Source organism: Athene cunicularia (assembly GCF_003259725.1).
Source record: "Athene cunicularia isolate RWA chromosome 3 unlocalized genomic scaffold, athCun1 chr3_part1, whole genome shotgun sequence".
Taxonomy (NCBI): domain Eukaryota; kingdom Metazoa; phylum Chordata; class Aves; order Strigiformes; family Strigidae; genus Athene; species Athene cunicularia.
In genome coordinates, this window is record NW_020799097.1 from 76889771 (window position 1) to 76911007 (window position 21237).

Genomic DNA, 21237 nt, shown 5'->3' on the forward strand with positions numbered 1-21237 from the left:
TTATCAAAAGATGGGTAGGGTGTATGCAATCCACAGGGATAGAGATCTCCACATCTGTGGTTTCACACTGTCATAAAAGATTATCATACAATGAGGATGCATCAACTGTGAACTTTTGGAATATTCATACACAGTAAACAACAATAGGATGTGAAGGAGCAAAAGATACCAATGAAAGAACACAGCATGTGTGTTCTGTATGCAGATGAAGAAAGAGAACCCTTAAATACTCAGGAGAGAAAAACAAATAGGAACCACATGATGTAACAGACCTAAGTGCACACATAAAACCATATTGGTACACAGAACTTCTGGACCTCAGTTCTTGAAGCCATGGTGATCTAACAGTGTTAACAGATGAGTGTTAACTTTGTTATTTACCACAGCACATAATAAAAAAAAAATCTGAATAGCTAATACCATTCTAATTACAGTGAATTATTTACAGTGAAGGTGATTGTGTACCAGAACTGGTAGTCAACGGGCAAAACCAACTCTGGAGCAAGCAACTGCTTGGTTCTGAAGCTCCGAGTAGCAGAACAGGATCTCCCCTGTGCCAGTTAGGGTCAGAAGCAGCATCTGGGGAAAGGGCAGCAACGGTTATTTCCAGGCTGACAGCCTGCACTACCTATGCACATATTCAGTCACCTTCAGTGCAAACTGGAAACTCAAAGTAACTAAGAATTCACTCATGGGTCCACTAGCACCCCGGGGCTGTGACAGGCAGAGCTGGCTAGAGAGGCTGTCACTACAACCATGGAGAAAGAACAAGCCCAAGAGCCTGCTGCATGGTTGGGATCACCTGGTCCCCTATCATCCTGAAAGAAGGATACCTCACTGGCAATTTATTGTTACTAATCAGTGAAAAGGTGAGGCTTGGCTTGGCAAGTTAGCTGCAAAAATCATGCAATCATCCTTCATACACCTCCCCCAAAAGATGCTGTTTTGTGCAACGTACACTGAAATTTAACAGGAACATACTGCAATTCATCTCTTTAGCCTGAGTCCTGAATAGTAAATGACAGGGGTTTTCCCCCTTCCTGACACTGCAGCTCACATTCTTGTATTTGTGGATTAGCAGAAAAAAAAAAAAAAAAATTCAAACAACTGGTGTTTAGAACGCAGGTAATCAAGTACACCCATCCTGTGGCAAGAACCTCCTGTCATATGATACCAGCCAAACATTAAGGATTTAACTGCTCCTGAATAACTGAATAGCTCTTAGTTGCAAAAAACTGGAAATGAAAACATCTTATTGAAGCTAGGCAAAGTATTAAGAGTATTACACTTCAATTTGTTACCAGTTTAAGTCAGAATGTACAGTTTGTCTAAATTGTACATAGAAGCTTTAAAGTCACTTCTGCAAATCCAGTAACCAAATTTGGACACAGTCATATACAGATCCCGCTTTTTGTATTTTCATATTTATTCAAGTGTAATGCTGAAGTTTTCAGCCCTCTATAGCCAATTCCTAATTTAAAAATAGTTTAGGCACCTTTAAAACTAATTTATTTCACAAATTTCATTTATACATTAGCCATAAGCTCTTTTAGTAAAAAGTATTTAAGTATGAAAGTAAAAAAAATCGTTTAAAATATAGCTTTTTAATAAAATCCAACAAGCTTTAAACAGACCTTTCACATATTCTCATTAAGCTTTTTTCCACAAGGCACATGTATAGACATTTCAAAGAGCAGTTAATTATAACTTAGCAAATCTTTACAACATTTATAAAACTCTGTCTTTGGAAAAGCATACAATGAGTAATACACAAACATAAATGGCACATTGCAAATTTTAGACAGAACTGTAAATGAAATCTTTATGCATACTACCCAGATCTTAGTGGCTTGCCTCCATTGGGGAATAAACTGTTACTGGATGCAAGGTAGTTTTAAGACTACTCTGCACAAAGTAACTAAATGTACTTTTTTGTTAAAAAAAGCCTAAAAGTTCCAGGGTAAATACACACAGTTCACCCAATTTATTTTTAAAACTGTTTCTAGTAAAAATTATTTATCTCCCAAATAGAAAAGGCAAGGAAAATACAAAATTGTTACTGGGTATTTCATGAGTGGAAAAGTATACTTTTCTGAGCAAAATTCACAGAGGAATAGAAGTTGGCTTTTAAAGCGTACAGTGGTTCCTGGTTTTAATTTACCCTAGACAGGATGAGAAGCATTTAATCACAGCATCCCTTTAAAAAGAAAAAAAAAAGTCATTTAAGATACTTGTTATTTTATTTACATACGTATCAACCATTACATATTTAGAATTTAAAATATTACATAAACTAAAGATATCAATAGCTTATCAAATGCAGGATCTTAACAGTCATCCTTATGTTGAGTATACCTACAGCACCAGATAAAGCAAAGGCTCAAGCCCACTCCAAAGCTGCCCGTATTGTCTAAGTCTTCCACACTGTTTACACTCAAACACAAGCTAAAATGCAGACACAGTGTTAAAACTGTTCTGCAGCACACTTGGTGACTTAGCGAAGGTCAAAGCCTTATTTCTCAGAGACTGGACAGCAAGGGTCGGGCTGAGGAGCATGCCAAAGCCAGACAATCAGCAAAGCACAGGTGCTTTCAGTCCAGTCATGTTGCAGGGAAAACAAAAGCCAAGGCTGAAGGGTCAAAAGTGCACATACTAACAGTACAGGATGGAGAGCTGGCTCAACCTTAAGGTTTGAAAGATTTAAAGGTGTCTATGTCTTTAGCCAACAATAAACTGTTTTCTGACTATCCTACTTAGATCACTCACTTTATTTTTAATTTTCTCAAAAATGTAACAACTTATTAAGGAATGCATTCTGTTATTAGTCAATTTGAAAAATGAATAAAAATACTATCGTGATTCCTTAAAATCTATGTATGGGGTTTTTTTTGTTGTTTTGGTGTGGGTTTTTTAGGTGTGGTTTGTTTTTGTTGTTTTTGTTTGTTTGTTTTTTTCTGCACAACAGCAGGAGAGCCACCATTAATTAAAAAAAAAACAACAAAAAACCCACAAAAAAACCCAAGCAACCCAAACCCCAAAACCACAAAGTACATTGTTGTTAAGAGTAAATTGTTAATTGACTTAAATCAAGTAATGATAATTTTGTGGAAATCAAGATAAAAGCATACTTTAAACAAATTACATAATACTGTTCTCTGGCACTGAACATCGTTTAGATCACGATTTCTGTAAAAAAGGCAGCCTACACAAAAAATTTATGATAGCATTCCACATAAGCAAGTAACTCATTAATCCCTAAAGAAATCACCATACTACTAAAAGCTGCCTGCGTAAAATTCATTTCTTTGGCTCATAAAAATCAATAAAACCAAAGAGAAATAAACCCAAATAAATTACGTGATGCATATAACCTATTGTTCTTCTGACCAGAACTTAAAGTACTGTTGATAGGGAAGATAAGACCTGTAACTAGTAGCTGAATTTGTTTTCTGTGCACAGCAGTACATCTGAAAAAAGAAGGAATGACCCTACTGAGAGTGTCACATGGCTACAGGAACAATAAGAATACAAAATACTACTTTTGACTGGGTTAGTCTGAGATGTCAGAAACAGTAAGATGACAATTTGAAGCCTGAGTTCAGTTAAAGTATTTAATCAATTGTAATTATCAACTACCATCTTAAAAAAACCCCATATATGTGGCTTAATCCTCCCTAGATCACATCTGAAACTTTACCAAAAAAACCCCAACAAACCCAAACCATAGTGCAGAGTTTTCTTACAGAAACACTACAGGAAGATACCAGATGAAAGGGACAGATAATACTTTGTATTCTTTTATTCTCCACTCTCACTGCAGAAAACATCATTAAGTAATATACAGATATGGAAGCACTTTATTTTAGTAAAAAACACACTGCTCAAAGACCAAACTACATTTGACATGAAACACTTTAGAAAAAAACATATTCTTCAGTTTGTTTACTTGTATGTGGTTTCACTATGTGTTTGACTAGCTTTCCTTCCCTTTTTGTACACAGAGTAAAAGAGAAGCTTGCCAAAATGAAAATTAACAAGAAGCACTGCCTCTGCCTCTCCTAAAAACGATGGAGGAATTCAGAAGTAGACTTAACAGTTGAAACTACGCTTGCTTGTTTGCTTTTTACTAAGAGCTCGGATCCATAAGATATCTTTAGCATAAGTACTGGAAAAATTACTATTGCATCAATGCATTTTTAAATTACTGGAAAATTTAAACAAAAACTCAATTTATTTTCAGTGATGAAAACTAGACTGAAATTTAACAAATATAATTACTATGCACTTTATTTGTATTTAAAGCTTATATTAAACACTACTTTGAGTACAGCTATGTAATTTTCTAAAAATTAGAAGGAAAGGGAGGAGGTTATGTTTTTTCACATACTCAATTTAAGGACTTTTTCCACCTCCCTAGCATAAAGATAGCTAGCTGACTTTTGTTATGATGGAAATAATTATGCAGACTCACCTTGCAAAAGGAATATATGAGAGACTATACCTGGAAAAAAAAGAGGAAAAAAAAGTATATTTGACAAAGTGTTCATGTCTCTCATGGAACCCAATTATTTCATTTTAGTCTAGCATTAACAAAAGCAACCTGTTGTAACAAAACTTTAAGATTTCCAACTCAATTCAGTGCTTACCTGAGAAAATAAGACATGCTTGGACAAGAACTAAACATACTGCCAAGGATTTCCTGTATTAATTTTTCTCTGGTGTTGTTTTTTTTTAAATACAGTTTGCAACTTCTTTTGCACATAAGCTGAAAAAAGCAGATTTACTATCACCAGTTAAGGGATGGGTGTTTCTAGGAAAACTGTATTCTTCAAAACGAGACAACTTTTTCCAGTTTAAAAGATATATTACTGTGCAAATATACATCTAATCATATTATTTATGTAACTGTAAGTACAGATATATGCTGATATATGAATAATATGCCAGAACCATGACATTCAAACATTGATAATTCTATTATCTTCTGAAACTTGCTTCTCCAAACCTCCAGGCTATGTTTTGTTCTCATGCCCAGCCTGATTAAGCTCTACACTTATACCAACAAATGTGAAGCTGTCTGCTGTAAACCTGCAGAACACAGTTTGAGTTGGCAATGCTCCCTCTATCTAAGTATCAAGCATTTACCTGGGCCCAGCATGATGCCCAACAGTCCCCATCCTAAACAAATGGTTATTTGTCCTTAGATCCAAGTTGAGTATAGACTCTGTGTATTCAGGGCAAGTTCAAACAAGGACTGTGGTCACCTTGGATCAACTAGTAGTACCAAGTAATTCACCTGGGACAAGGAGACCAAGTATGTTCAGTTGTATCTCCATGGAGAAAGCAGTAACTTCTAAAACTTCTGCCAGGCTTGCAAGCAATTCACCTAACTGTGCTCACACACTCCCAAGTTGAGCCCTTGAGTGCATGTGGATGGTCATCATAGCACCCGCTGCACTAAATTTACCCTCTCACAGCCACCCACTCTTTACCCAGTGTTGCTGCCTACTCTTGGGGCAGGACACACCCTATGAAAATGTTATTTAGTTTTTTCTATTTCAAAAATGAAAATTTAGTTAGATCTCAAAAAAGAGGGAGATAATCAAAGGCAGGGCATATGAATATACAGTTACTTTCACAACAGAGAAAAGGCATGAGATATTTTTTTTTGCATATGTATTCATTTCATAATGTCTCAAATAAGTTCACACATTGCAGAATATACTTAAAATTACCATTTTTGCAAGACGATTGCATATAGATTTTGCTGAAGTTACACAACCTAGCTCAGAAAAACAGATTGAGGCTAGCATTTGAGCACACGTACATTATACGAAGTATATATATATAGGTTTATAATCATGCGGGTGTAGGGGCAGGGAGAAGGTAAAATGAATTTTAAGAAGCTTACCAGGTCATTGCCAAGAACTGCAATATGCAGAATAACACCGCCAAACCTTTTTTGTTCCACTAAGTAAAAATAAAGAAAATATTGCATGTTAGTTCATTTTGAACCAGTCCATATTGCAAACAATTGCAACAGCCTGTTCAGCCAAAAATTCAGCTGACAGTGCCCAAATTTTCTTATCTTAATTTGCTACTCCTTTCCACTAACAACTTTCCATTTGTTTTATCCATCACACCATTAGCATCATGCTATGAAAACCTTCCCTAGCTTTGAAAACAGTCAACATCAGTGCTACCACTTTCACTTTAGTTCATGACACTGTCCTGCAAATACAGAAGTTCACTTCAGCTACATATTTATTTCTATGGAACATAACTACAGCCAATTTTTCAATCAAGATGCTTGGAGGTACCTGTTCTGTCTCCTTTTGTCTTAATCAGTTTAATATTTAGTACCCATGGTTTCTAAAGACCACTACATATTTTCTGATATTCTGACATAAGTACGTATCACTGAGATGAAAGCATATATTAGCTTGCTTTTTCTAGTTCTTAGTCCAGAGACTGAACCTGATGCTCTAGATGGGTGGAAGGGTACATTTGCTTTGTAGTCAGCAGGCTCATCATTCCACCTAAACTCAACTGCAGTTGGATACACAAATACCACACACAAGCTCATCTTTCCTCCACAACTGAACTGTATGTTAAAACTTATTTAATATGTTAAAAATTAATTAATAAACTAACAAAGCTAGAGTGTTCTTTAGAGAAACAAAGTATTCTCACTTACCCAGAATACAGCACACAAAGTCAACACTAGGAAAAGCTGGGGGGAGACAAAAAAAAAAGAATGAATACTCCAAATACACAACAAAGAAGATACAGCAACTGTTTTCATGTTTTCAATGTGCGATCAGCATTTTCAGAATTGACTCATGAAACAAGCAGAGCCAAAGGCTGTCACACAGTGACTATATGCTGAACTCCACGTAAAGTGGTACTTTCCAAAGCACAGTATGATGTGCTCCATGGCCAGAAGGTCTGTGGCAAGTCTTAGAAGAACGAGGAGGCAGGAACTGACTTCAGGAACTGTGAGGAATGTAACCAGGTCTGTGTAGCCTAATGTGTTAGATGATAAAGCTTGCCTGAAAGCAACCAAGTAGTTTGGGAACTGCTGTTCTATTATTTCAGTACATAGCATAACTTTGGATCTAGTATTTGTAACATCAACATCTGGCAAGAAAGGTATGTGTGTCACCGTGAACAACTCATTATTAAAAACTCCCATTCACGGTTATGGTATTTGGCAAACATAGGCTCTGCTTCTTCTGCCAGTGTTTTTTCATCTTCTGACAGTAATGAAGAGCCCACTAGGGAGCAGCTGCTTCATACACAGTGAAAAAGCTCACAAAGCTTTTTGCAAGCTATTTACATACCTCTGATGGAACATTACAATGATATGGTTTACTATGCCAAATTCATCACACCATTTGTGCAAGCTTTACTTTGAACTTTTCCACTAAATCTCACCTGGCTCCCTGCATTTGTCATTACACATAATAGAAAACAGCACAAAACTCTAATTTTCACTGAAAAAGAACTACTGACATTTTAATGAAATAAATAACAGAATCTCTTGAAATTTTCCAAACAAATCTGTGACTCCTGAGTTGCTTACAATTCTAGCTTTGTGTTAGGATGGGGAAGAAAAGTCAAGTACATCAAAAGGTTTCTAGACTTCAGAATTTTACCAGTTCTCTGCATTACTGAAATTTTCCATCATAACAGTCTTCGCTCTCATCCAATGTTCCTGTTCCCTGTTAGATGAAACCTTTCACTCGGTCTTTTCCTGACCTTATTATTAGCTTCTCTGCACAAGTAGTAGGTAGGTCAGTCTGTGATGTTTTTTCTGCTCTCTGTTCTCCTTCCATTTCCCTGATGTGTCTTGTTTCTACAGCCTTCAAAGCAGCTTGGTTTTCTTCTGTCACCATGTGTAAGCACAGTGGATGACAGGATAACAGAACAAATAAATTCTGTGCTAGTGGTTTAGTGTCTGGCTCAAGCCCTCAGCTTGACCAGAAAAAGCCCACAGCTGTAAAGTGTTGGAGAATTCATGCTCAGCAAACAGAGACTCTAGAGAACTGGAGATGCTCTTGGACATTTTTACTGCAGGCCTATGAAACACTACTTTCCTAGGACTTGTGATTTGGTACAATTCAGAAAAGATGGCAAAAAGTCACCTCTTTAACAAAACTTGGAGTCCAAGCAAGGATCAAGTCACTTCTCCAAAAGATGTGAGTAAACATGAGCATCTTAAATGAGATTATAACTTTTTTTGACACATGGGTGTGTGAGAGAAAGAATATACAACCCATTTGACAGCCATCCAGAATCATGAAGGGTTTCTTATCCACATCAGCTCTAATCACCTAGAAAAGCAAGCTATATGATAGGGAGAATATGACAACCAACTACATTTCAAAAATAAAAGTTGAAACAAATCAGGAGAAACAAGAGAAAATAAGTACAAAACAGAAACAGCAAGGGCAGAAACTTGTTTTTAACTACCTAATACAGTTTTTGGGACTGGGGCATGTCTGTTTTTTCCATCCTCCTGGAAGAAGATCTGATGGTCATGGAAATAAAGGAGCCAAAGACCTCTCAATGGAGAAGTGTGAAGCTGAACATGCGGCTTCCCAGACTTTGGGGAAAGAAATTAATTTTCTCCACTGCACTGAAAGTGCTGAACCACTAAGTTATACAAACAGCTGTCAAGCTAGACTTGGTGACCACTGACTGTTCACAGTAGCTGAAAAGTCTCTCTCTAGCCTGATTCTTGAAGAAATTGTTTTAAAAAACAAATTATTCAACCTAATACTAACATTTATTAAGAAATATTTAGTTAAGAACATTTTAGTCCTAATGATTAATTTAAAAAAATCATAAGCAACAAAAACACAAGCTCATAGAAAGGAGTTAGATAATCCTTTAATATACAGAGATAATCAGCTTGACTATTATTACTCAATACAAAGAAGAGTTAGACTGAGAAACAACTCCCCTTTAGTAAAGCCTCAGATTTAGCTTTGAGACTAAAGGAGAACTTTTTAGCAAAAGGAAGTAAAGAAAGTATACTTACCAACATCACAACTGTAGCTATTAATCTTTTTGGCTCAAACATTGCTTTCAATTGCTTCAGTGGCCCCATCAGGAAACATGTACTAATAGGAGGGAAAAAACAAAACAAACGGTAAATCACTTCCAAATACATATTTGCAAAAGACAGTAAGTAATTAACCAGTTTTCCAACAGTTAGATGAGCACAAAGGCTTTAAAGAAGGCATTTCAGTGTTTAGCAGCAGAGACCCCTCAGAATAAAAGGGCCCATGAATTCAGTCCTGGAAACAGCTTATGCATTGAGTTACCCTTGGTCATAAAATTCTTCCCATAATGTTACCACTTACAGCAGAGGGTTGTCAAGTTGAAGTCCAGTGAATTTCACGTTGAGGCCATCCTAAGAACCTACTTGCCAAAATAATGCAAAGAATATGAAGACCAAAATTCCACTTAAGAATAAACTTCTTAGGCAGTGTGCTAGTGACTGCATTCAGTATTACAGGGAAGCTCTAACTCTGCCCAAACTCAGCAAGCAAAGAAGGAGGAAAAACTTCTGTAGTTTGTATTAAACCCTCCTGTTTTCTTCTACTCTGTAGTTAACTTGAAGGGAAAATGAAAACCATCAGCAATGCTATGCTGTACCTCTTCTTGCAAAGAAATGACATATGAACCAAGAATTCACAACTGTAGGAATAATTATCTGGCTTCAAATATTCTATGAGTCCCTTCCTTCCCTGGCATTGAAGCCATTCTGCTTTGCAGAAAATATTTAGTGAGAGAGTGAGAATGCCTGTAATTGTGTGGTGGTCTGAATGCTTTACTACAGAGCCAGAAACCTAGTTTAACTTCTTTTCTAGTTAATACTTATTTATATGATTTGTAATAATCAGTATCAGGAAAAGTTTGGAAGAGTTCCCTCCTGAAATCAGTCATAAGACTGGAGAAGCACACATCTTCTCAAACAGAAGAAATATGGGAATCTGTGTCCCAAGCAGTAAACAGAACCTATGATTTCCCACACCCAGATGTTCCCCTACCAGCAACTTTGTGTATATACCCCCTTCTCTTCACTGTTTTTCTTCTTTAAGTTGCACAGACAGACCTCAAAAGTCCATATTAAATGGAAAAAAATGTTTCCTCAATTCAAAAGAAAAAAAAAAGTTTTAAATCGAAACTAACTTTTTCTCAGTATTTTTTAATCTTAGCTGCTGAGCCATAAAATTAAGACAAAAAGGAGAGACCTGAAGAACTAGAAAAAAAAATTAATTAGCTAGTGGAAGGATAGGGATGATGAAAATATGGCAATAAAAATGAGGGAGGTTCAGGCCATGTGAAATAGGCAGAAAAAACCCCATAGAAACCAAAATACATTGATGCTAGCCTCATTAGCATGTAAGGACAGACACCACAAGAGCTTTGCCAGAGATGTTAGAGAATCCATAGGGAACAGAAAGGCTGGGAAAAAAAAAATCTAGAGGTCCTGCACTTACATGGGATATTTCTTATATACAACACATTCTGTAGAATCATCCCAGAGAAGAATCAAGTATTATTGTTTTCATGTTTGTGGCGAGAAAATCATAGTCTAGACAGGACTAGTTAGTAAGAGTAGTAGCTGCAGCTGTTTTAGATACAGAGACTTGAAAACAAGCCTGAAAATGTTTGTTAGTTTGGGACTTTGTCGTCATTTCCTAATCTTCTTAAAACACACTTGCCTGTTTAGATCTAAAAGGACTACTGAAGGAGAAGGGGGCCTCTTTTTACTTCTACTTTTAGTTGGAGTCCAGACTTAAGTTTTTCAGCATTCTCCTAGAAGTATCAATCTGTAAAAGCTTTCCTCTTAGTTCACTGACAATTAGACTTGATTAGCACCAAGTTTCTAAAATGCTTATTTAATTTGAAGCAGTGAAAACACACCCAAAATACTAAGTAAAAATAACCCACAAAAAACCAAAACAAAAACCACAACAACAAAGAATAAAAGATAAGGTAGAGATGGTAAATACTCAGTTTTGCCTACCTCCGGTACTAACTTTTTGTCTTGTTTTAATATGAGATGGAATAGTTATACAAACGAGACTCAATTTTTGTCCCACAACAAATCTGCTGAGAAAATTAAGTACACCATCACTTTTCTCAAATGATAAAGCCATATTGCCTGAGTTTTAACAGATTAATTATGCCTTGACTCAAGTGTTAAGTGACTTTAGTCAAGTCACAGAGTCCATCAAAGTCAAGACCAGACTCCATGGGTTTTAAGTCCCATGACCATGCTTCAACTATGCTAAGGTAGTAAGAGAAGGAGGACAAACAGAAACTGAAAATACTTTATTGACCTGAAGTTGTTTCTTGCATATCTTTTTATGTTCTTAGAGTTTTATATCCTCTGAGGTCTGTTCTGCAAATCTTTTAAGACTAACTGCTATGGGGAACACTGCAAAGAGCCAAGCATAGAGTTTAAAAAGACACCGTGAGTGATTTTTAGGTTCTGCCTGGCCTTACAGTCAAAAAGTGGATTTCCTGAACATCATCTTCAAAGATTTTTTCCTAGAAACGGGATAATCTTTCTGTTAAAAGCCAAAAGCTCCTTCCACTAACAAAGCATCCACACAGCAGGCAGACTATCAGTTTACCCCCTGAAACTGAGGTACCTCTGTACCCAGCAGGACTTAGATGTACAAAGTACAAAACCTTCAGCCAGCAATGTTATTCATCCTTCAGAGAGAAGTTGTCATGTCTTACATCATTATTTTGTGGACACATCACAGTGGGGCAATAACAGGTAAATAACTGGTATTCATTAATCATTATAATCTTAAAACGGTAAGATAAACAAGAGTTTACATTATTAGCATTTCAATATGAAAACAATGTTGTTTATACACAACATAATCAGACACCATTTTAGAGCAAAAGAAAAGGAAATGCAGATGAAAAGGAAGGTACTTTTCTAATAACAATAATTAAAAACTCGTACCTGGCTAATGCAGCAATATTTCCCAGGGTGTAAAACACTGCAAAAAGTTTGATCCCCTTTGGAAGCCATAGCAATGCTGTTCCCTATAAAAGATAGGTTATTTCTATGTTTGTAATTAGTTAATTAAATTTATTTAGATTTTATAGTCTTTAGATATATTTTCAGACTATGAAGAGGGTCATTCTAACATATACCAGCAGAGTAGACCATTCTCACAAATTGTAGTAGTCAATATTGAGCACACTTCTATTGCCACCTGCTGGCAAAATAATGTACTGGTTTACTATATTTGACAACATTTTTACAACTAGGCAATGTTTATTTATATTGCTTATAACATTTATTTGCATTGTTATATTCTGCTTATGACACTTTCAGTTTTGTTACAATGCCCCAGTATACATCACACACCTCTGCACACGAAGGATAAAATGTCATAAAGCCACACTAGTATCTATCATCTCCTTTCTCCTCCAACCAACCATCCAGACTTGCTGTCTAGATACACACTAAGGCTGAAAAGAAATATTTTAGAACCCTTACTTCCAGACATCTCTTATTTCCACTAAACACACACAAAAAAAATTCCAAAGCCTTCTGCTGATCCCAGTCTGTATGATGATCAGGGAGAAATAAAGCCTAAACTAGAAGCAAAACATGGGGTTTTAAACTTTTTTTTTCTTTTTAAAAAGCTGTGATGTGGACACTGTCCTGCAAAAAAGCAACTATATTCTATCCAATTGCAACTTCTATGGGAATCTGTAATGTCAGTTTGCACAGACCACAGTACAAGCAACCATAAAAAGCTGCAAGAAAAGAGTATAATTGTACTCTACAGGGAAAGCCTATGGACACTTTGCAAAGGCTACATTAAAGAAAAAACTCCACCTGCAATTTTGGTCAGCCAAGAACACAATAAATATATCAAAACGTCCATAATCTGAAGCAGAAGGTGGAGTTGCCAGATCTCAGTTTTATGTGGCAAAGCTTAGCTAGGGAGCTGCCCATGAACACACTATTTAAAGTTTTGACTCTTATCAAGCTCAAGATAACTCAAGGAAACTTTTGGAAATCAAGATCCTAAAGCCTTTTATCTGTTGTTTCACAGTTTCATGCCATGTGATATAGAATAGGCACAAAAATTAAATACTAAAAAAATAGCAGCAAAGAGTATGTTAACCAGTTCAGAACTAGGTATTAAAGCACAAATGTGGCATGTACTAAAATCTGTGATTATACTGGTTAAATATTCCTTGGGGAAAAAAAAAAAAAAAAAAAGGAGGGGAGGAGGGAGTCAACCAAATAATGCTTAAGCAACCCTAAAAAAAGGGATATTCCAACACAGTCTTGAGCTCCCTCCCTAGAACTTGCCCCCTAATGAAAGCACCTGGCCAGAGTTTGTATCACTGTACTTGGTGTAGTTATCAGTACGAAGACCACCACTCTCTAGTTCCTTTATTGAGGTGATTACCACTTAAATAAGACCTCTCATAGGTATGACCAGCAATTGTTCTGGTCTACCTCTGGGTCTCAGGAAGACTAACAAACCACAAGTTTTGATAAAGAATCAAAAGCTTCCACCTGCAGGAGAATCCAGGGAGTGGCTATCTCTAAGCAAGTGCCTCAGTCAACAGGTTGCTCCTCCACAGCTGCTTCTTCCTGTCCTGACATAGGTCTCCTTGGTTTAAAAACTCTTCACAGTAAATGGAAGAGCAGTAGCTGTCATTTAAATAATGGCAGAACCAGAAAATAATGCACACAGGATGTTTCTCCATCCTACTACCAAAATGCATTGCGAGTCAAGACAATCTGCCTGACATTCTTCGCAAAAAACTGCGAATGTCACCCACGCACATTAGCCAAAGGCTGCTGACTAACTTTTATATCAAAAGCCATGTTCTGTGAAGAACCAACATTTTACCTCATACTGGGGAAAAAAAAAAACAACCAACAAAAAAGAAACACCAAAACCAGCAGTCTGGATACTTCCCTGCTTCTGGGACTTCTCATGCAGATAAAGAACTGCTTTGTACTGCAAGTTACCCATGTCAGATTTTGACAGACTCAATCAATTAGTAGATCTCAACTTTTAACTGCAGGCTTGAGACTTCTGCCAACACCTCAAACTCAAAAAATAAGCAAATTATTTGGTGGCTGTAAGATCAATAGGAGTACAGCAGCTTTTTCAAGTGTCAATATGCTACTAGTCATCACTTAATAACTTGTGAGTGGGACAGGTTACACCAGTGGTTTCTTTAGCCTCTAAAAACCTTTAAAGCTTCCCTCTCCTTCTCCCCTTTTATTGGGGAGAATAAAAATAAGATGGGTACATACTGAACTATAGCAAAAGCTCTTTCCTAGTACACCAGTCACAAACCTAAATTAAAAATACAGCATATTTTTTCAGCATTCAAACCTTTTAGTATGAAATGTTATTACGCTACAAAAAAAAATCCTCTCTATTGTGCATGAAAGATGGTCAAAATCTTAATTTACAGAACAGCCCCTACATGCGAATTATACATTTAATGTCCAGTTAAATTTATGGATACAAAATTTAGGATACAGGTTAAAGCAAACACAGAATCATACATAAAGTATGAATATGAATGAGGTTCTACTGTAAAATATTAATAAAGCACAGGGGAAAAAAAAAAACAAACCACTTTACTTACAAGAATAGAACACACAATGCCAGCAACAAAGCATATGGCAAACCACCTGACTCGAGTACCAAAGCTGAGTGTTGAGGCATCAAGGACCTTAACAGGAGACAAAAAAAGAAAAGGGATATTACAAATCCAGTTCCGAACCATCTAAACTTCTTTACTACTGAAGTCCTTAATTTCAAACAAAAGAATTTTTCAGCTAGAAACAATTACTTTACCTTGCTTAACAGGTGCTTGCATATTAATTATTTCAGTTTAAGAAATTATATTAGCAATCTGGAAACATATTTTGAAAACAAAAAAAAAAAAAAGACAAAACCTTTGAAGGTATACCTGGCACACAAACAATACTGCTGCACTTTCAATCAGACTTTCTTTTCACCAAACAATTACAAATGAAAATTATCATAGTTGTACCAAAGCAGAAGGATGAGTGACCTAGCAATCTGCAAACAAATGTATCAATTTGTGCAGCACTGTATGTTCCTATAGACATTACTACCTTTTCCTGTTACTAGATAGAATCCATTGTGCATATTAGTACAAGTATCTACTGCAAGCATTATGATTCCACTTCAATTACTCTTCCTTACAGGGTGAAGGTGTGTGCAGATTAGCACAGCTTGTCTCATCAGACAGCTAACCTGTTTAAAGGGATCATTTTACTTCTTGCTTCTCCAGTGTGACTCCAGGACCTGTAACGACCCCTTCACGAGCTGAGCTAGCTGACACCACTCACAAAGCAGGAGGAGAACTAGTGTTTCATCTATTCTGATGACTTAGTCCTACACTAGATTAATGAGCCAAACCGGCTCAGCAAGACGTCAGAAAAGCAGCAGGGCTGATACAAGAAAGAGGCAGAACAGCCCCTTTCAGCAGAAGCAAGTCATCAGATACGCTCAGCTCATCTTCTCCACCCCTGCTCTAAAAACAATGTATTTCTGCTTACTCCAGGTCACTAAAATAAAATATACTTTATATTTTAAAGTAGTCTGTTAAGCAAAGTGTTGCTTCAGCTCACATGACTATAGAAAGCTAACTTTCCCATTTGTTCAGATGACAAAACCAAACTTGCCCTCATTATCTATTCTCCAGACATTTTCAATCAAGTATTACTACAACTTAAGGCTTTCCCAGCCAATGAGTTTGACGTTTCTCCTCTTTTAGGTAGGGGCAGGTGAATGAATGAAATTTGCTTACTATTTAGAATGCTCTCCCATCTGTACAAATGAAGAACGCATACATAGTTTAACAGAAAAGGGCCACATATAAGGACACATTTATGTGCTGTAATTAATCAGTGACTGAACGTACATCAATAAAGAATAGTTTGGACTACTTTCTACTTATAAAAAACTTATTAACCTTATTTAATCAAATTAAATACTTTGTATATTTACTTAAGAAGAAGGATCAGAATACTAATCTTTTACCCTTGCCTACTGTCTGAGCACAGAGCTGGGATACCATATTGTTCTGAATTTTCCTTCCCCTTCTCTGTGTTAAGACAGAACTTCCCAAAGGTCAGAAGATGCAGCTTACCTTGTTAGGTCCCACTCTTTATCCTTATGTATGCATTGAAGAAAGGGACAAAAATAGTAACTGAAAGATCATGTAGTATTTGAAATCATATTTGATAGCCAGATTCCTGAATGTCTACACAGGTAAAAAGTGCAGGAAGAGGTGGTAGGACATAACTGAAGATACCCATTTGAATCATACTTTTAGTTACAACTATTCATGCAACTAATCACACGTACATCAAAGAAAAAAGAAAATAAGTAGGGTAAAAATATTTTCCATCCCTGCTCAGAAACGAATTGTGGATGGGCCAATACTATCAGTACACCCAATGCACACATTTCAGATTGCCTAGAAAACAGGGAAGGGACAAAGGCAAATCGTTTCTTCAGGCATATCAGGCACACGGCTGCCACTTAATGCTATTCTACTTCTAGACTTAACATCTGATGGTGTTCCTGAAATAACAACCAGGAAATTTCATTTTTATAAATTTGAAAATAGCTTTGTCTTCATTTAAATCCCTAACAGTTACTGAGTGGAAAAAATACCACCACCATCAATAAGTGAACCACACAAAGGCTTGGGAAAAAAATGCCACAGATTTAAAATATGATTTAAGAGACTTTACAGATTTTATTCTTAAAAACTTAGATTGACAATACATGCACATGAACTGCAGGAAGATAAGCTGTGGCATGAGGGCTGCCAGAGCACCACAACATACCATTCTCTGTAATAATAAAACTAAATAAATTGGCATTAAAATTAAGGCTGATTCTCCAGTCTTTCCTGACATCATCACCATTTATGTTATCAAGCTGAACCTACTTAATGCAGTGTTTGAAATCCTGAAAGATTTCAAACCCGGAGATCTGGTAATGCATTTTCTTAGTCCCTAATACCTAGTACTTTTTAGCTTTCATGGAAGCAATGGAACTGGTTACCTTTCCAAGACATCTGTTTCACGCCTGCGGTGAAGCACCTTGCTGCAGAAGTTGAGTAATAGGTACATAATTCAACTACTTAAATCACAGACTTCAGCTTGTGCTAAAATGTCAGGCTAGAATCTGTAAAAGTTGGGGACCTGACAAAGAGCCTGCCTATTCTGCCATACCTGCTGCAGGAGCAGTAATTTCTCTAAGAGGGGCTGTGAGATACCCTGAAGTAACAGCTTAGGTTCTCACACGTCCACTCACAGGGATTACAAACCAGAACCCTAAGAAAAAGTTAGTAAATCTACGCTGCCTATGCAACAAAAGCAGGGAACAGTGTAAGGGTGATTAGTACTTTTTATATAGTTTGTCATAAACCATACAGCTAATCCTAGATTTCAGATTAAAAGAACTGGTATTACACTCTACAATATTTGCATTAGCAGAAGTTTTACTTAGCAGACTGAAAAAATTGCCATGCAAATTCCACATCTGGGCCAAGATTCATATGAAGAACCGTGCAGTGACTGCAGCAAGGGAGTTCCTGTAAAACAGACCTTCCTGCTATGCTGCTTATCAGCTTGTTTCTAAGTAAAAAGAAATAAAGAAACAGAAATCATCAAAAACAAACCTTTAGTCTTCCACAGCTAAGCCTTAATGCCAAGCTCCTGGGCAAGAAGAAAATATTTTTATTCATGTCATTCCAAGAAAATGTTATATCAAATAAATGACAAAGACATCTCAAAATGAGGAGGAAACCCTAAGTGGAAACTGGAATCCAGAAGGCAGACTTCCCAAAACATAAGGAATGGTCTTGTAGTTGTGTAATACACAAGTTGCAATGGACAGATAACAGTGTCTTTACTGAACAGCTTGCTGCGGACTCTCAGTAACTCATATGAATGACAATCTGCAAGGCTGCCTTTGATCAAACACATTTCTTGTGGTTTTGAACATCTACCTAGGCTACTCCCTCCATACATTAATGGTTTTATAAAAGTTCTTCAACTTATAAAAGTTGTGGGCAAACAAAAAAATAGAAATGCTTTCTTTTACAGGTTTTAAGAAAGATTCTAGAAGTTAATGATTACATCTTTTCTTGATAGTAAACTTAAGAAGGGTAATGGAGAAAACTCAATTTCAAAGAAATGTTGAGTACATTTGCATAATTGAGTTCCTAAGCAATATTTCAAAAAATATTTCCCTAACAGGCTTCCTTATATGTATTTCTATCAACACTTTAGAGTAAAACATAAGTAATTTAAATATCTGGTCTATTCCTTGTTAAAATCTTGTTGAATGCTTTAAACAGTTGTCAATAGACAACTATCATGAAACTACAGCCTGAAAATAAGCCAATGTAACAGACTGATTTTATATTAGTTTTGTTGTTGATAGAACTAAACAGCATAATGCTGCCCTGACAACACCATTACACTGCTGTATTTATGATTATTGATTTTTTTGGTAATAAATTCCTTTGATTCTTTTTACTTACTATTTAGAATAATTGACCATCACTATTTGCTGCAATCAGATCACATGATGAGTTTAGAAAGTACAGAAAGACTTCACTGAATCATTACACAACTGTCTCACTATATACTTTTCTTCTACTTTGCAGGAATTACTATTGACTTCATGGTAAAAATCAAGGAGCAGAAAACAGAGGTATCTATGCACATGAACCATATGATGGCTATTACACAACTATCAGCTATACTGAAGAGAGGGCCATTGTTTTTAACCAAACGCATGACTCAGTTCCAGAAAGGTCATCTAAAGCAGTTGAAGATTTTACACACAAAAAGCATAACTGTTGGAGAACGGCTTGCAGAGAGCAAGGCCATAGCTCCCTGCAGGAGCTGGTCGGCCATAGCTCCCTGCAGAAGTTGGTCCCAGCCACCTGAGGTAAACAAAGGAAAGAACTCAGGGTACAGTTATGTAAACAAGGATGAAGACCCAAGGCTCAGTTGTGCTAGCGAGGATTGTTGTGAGAACAAGGAGATAAGTTGGGGCGCATTATGACCTTGGGGGTCAGAGGAAAGCAGCCCTGGGAGAGAAGCAGGTTCACAGCAAGAAAGATGTTTATGCATACCAGAAATGCCACAAGGGGCTGGTGTATTATAATGTGACTTTTTAGATGTACCCAATGGCTGAGATATTATAATGTAGTTTCTTTAATGTATCCAATAGAGTTACAAGTAGTGTATTGTAGACTGCTTATATAAGGTGTGATTTCTTTCAATAAAGTTGAAGCTTGCTCTATCATTCACATTGAATAGACTGCTTGCTTCCTCCACCCACCGCACATAACCTTATATTTTCTTTCACAACCTTACCTCTTAAAAAGTGTCCTTCTCTGCATGGGTGCACATACTTTTTCGCTCTATTACACACACTTTAAAATAGTCAACACCATTCAGCTGTTAAAGTTATAGCTTTAGTGAATGTCACGTATGAATTTCCTCACTAAAAAGAGGCTTATTTTCAGTGTTCTATATTGCTACTTTGAGAGAAACCTACAACAGAGGCACTGTCTAACTTAAACACGAGTTTTTTTTCAGTGGGTATTTATTTACTTTAAAGATCTTTCTGGCTCATCTTCTCAGCATGAAGCTCCTCTGCACTACCTCAGAGGCATATTGGCAAGTTTTTTTCTACCATGTACTGGATAGGCTTTAAACACCCGCAGATTCTTCATATTTAAAGTCTTCTCCAGCTATAACAACATCATTACATACAATAATCAAACCATATATATCTTAGTTACTGACATTTAACAAATTACATGTTCTTAGCTCAGTTCTCTCCTCAGGAGATACACCTCAAATATAAAATTATTAAATACTTAAGCATTTATCTACTGATTGCTGCCTTAAAACAAACGTTACAGTATCAAGTAAAGAGGAAACTGTATGTCACTATCATGTGCCTCCTATAATGTGCCTAGGGATGCCAGAGTAATTAATTCTCCTGGAACTGAACTAAGATTAACAGAAATGTGTTTATTTGATCATCTTGCGATTAGATCTGAAGGTGAAGCATCCCTCCCAAATGCTGGCAGCCAGTTCTGATGTGAAAGGGCACAGATGCTACACCGCTTCCAGAATCGGTCAGGTGTGGACACAGTTCAGCTGTCTGACTGTGGCAAAGAGGTCAAGTTCATAAACCTTGAAGATCAGCAGCAACTCAGTGCAAAGGCAAGCAAAGCATGTCAGCAGCAAGCTGCTGGGACTAATATTATGCCACAGACACCAACTATACTGAGGATGTGCTGGCTCACCAAGGTTTATTAGCTGCAGCTTAGATCCAGGCTGCTCTGCATTCCACGTTTCTCCACCATGCTTCAGCATCCTGCCTGACTGGGGCACTCTGACCTGAAGTCACACCAATTAAAAGGGAGCCGATGGTATAAAGTTTTTTATAAATATGCTCAGCTTCGCTTCAACCTTTAAAGTTAAGTCTCAGAAATGTATGGTGTTCAAACCCAGTAAAAAGTAAATAACTGACAATGAGGAAAACAGTGGGGAGAAAAATTAAATTGTACATGAGGAGTACGGGGCAAAAAAGGAACTTCAGCACAATATATACAAAACGATCTCTGTCTAGAGAAAGTCATTCTTTGCTTTGGCAAGCTCAAGGGCATAAGGAAACAGAGAAGCAATTTAGAAAGAAAACCTATTGTTAAACTGATCATCAAGTACCAAGGCCGTGTAGGAGGAAGAATACACACAAGACAAGGAGACCCTGTTATCCCAAGGCATGACATGGAAAATAAACCCAAAGCACCCCAAACCACCAGCACAACAAACAGATTCTCCACACACTCAAAATTCGCCAGAACTCTTACTCCCGGTCAATGCCTGGTGCCCACAAACCTCGTTCTTCAGCGCATGCAGCAAACTTTCGAGTCTCCTTTGCCTCCCCGCCTCTCCCGCTTAGACAGGGACGGGCATACGGGCAGGCAGCGGGGACAGGGGGTGTCCGTGCGGGTGTGCACAGGCCGGGGAGCGGGGGAGCGCGGGAAACGCGGCGGTGCCCGAGGCCGCGGACACCGGGGCGGGCCTGGGAAGCTGCAGCGACGCCCCGTCACGGCGCCGGTGACGCT

General features: G+C 37.2%; 1 protein-coding gene across 1 annotated transcript; it reads right to left on the reverse strand.

Moving 5' to 3' along the window:
• Positions 1–1492: 1492 nt before the first annotated feature.
• On the reverse strand, positions 1493–16140 carry SFT2D1 (SFT2 domain containing 1). Its single transcript, XM_026844566.1, has 8 exons — positions 16114–16140; positions 14677–14763; positions 12002–12084; positions 9047–9128; positions 6698–6733; positions 5912–5970; positions 4472–4501; positions 1493–2197 (listed from the first exon to the last, which is right to left on the reverse strand). Exons 1-8 carry the CDS (start codon positions 16138–16140, stop codon positions 2158–2160), a joined length of 444 nt encoding a protein of 147 aa, XP_026700367.1. The 3' UTR covers positions 1493–2157.
• Between the last annotated feature and the right edge of the window lie 5097 nt (positions 16141–21237).

What these genes read in the sequence shown, in the direction of transcription:
- SFT2D1 (XM_026844566.1), bottom strand. Translation starts at nt 16,140, where the DNA reads ATGGTATCCCAGCTCTGTGCTCAGACA. An exon ending in GCATTGTGTGTTCTATTCTT is followed by an intron (nt 12,085 to 14,676) that starts GTAAGTAAAGTG and finishes TATCTTTTATAG; the next exon opens with GGAACAGCATTGCTATGGCT. An exon ending in CTTTGTGTGCTGTATTCTGG is followed by an intron (nt 5,971 to 6,697) that starts GTAAGTGAGAAT and finishes ATTTTTACTTAG; the next exon opens with TGGAACAAAAAAGGTTTGGC.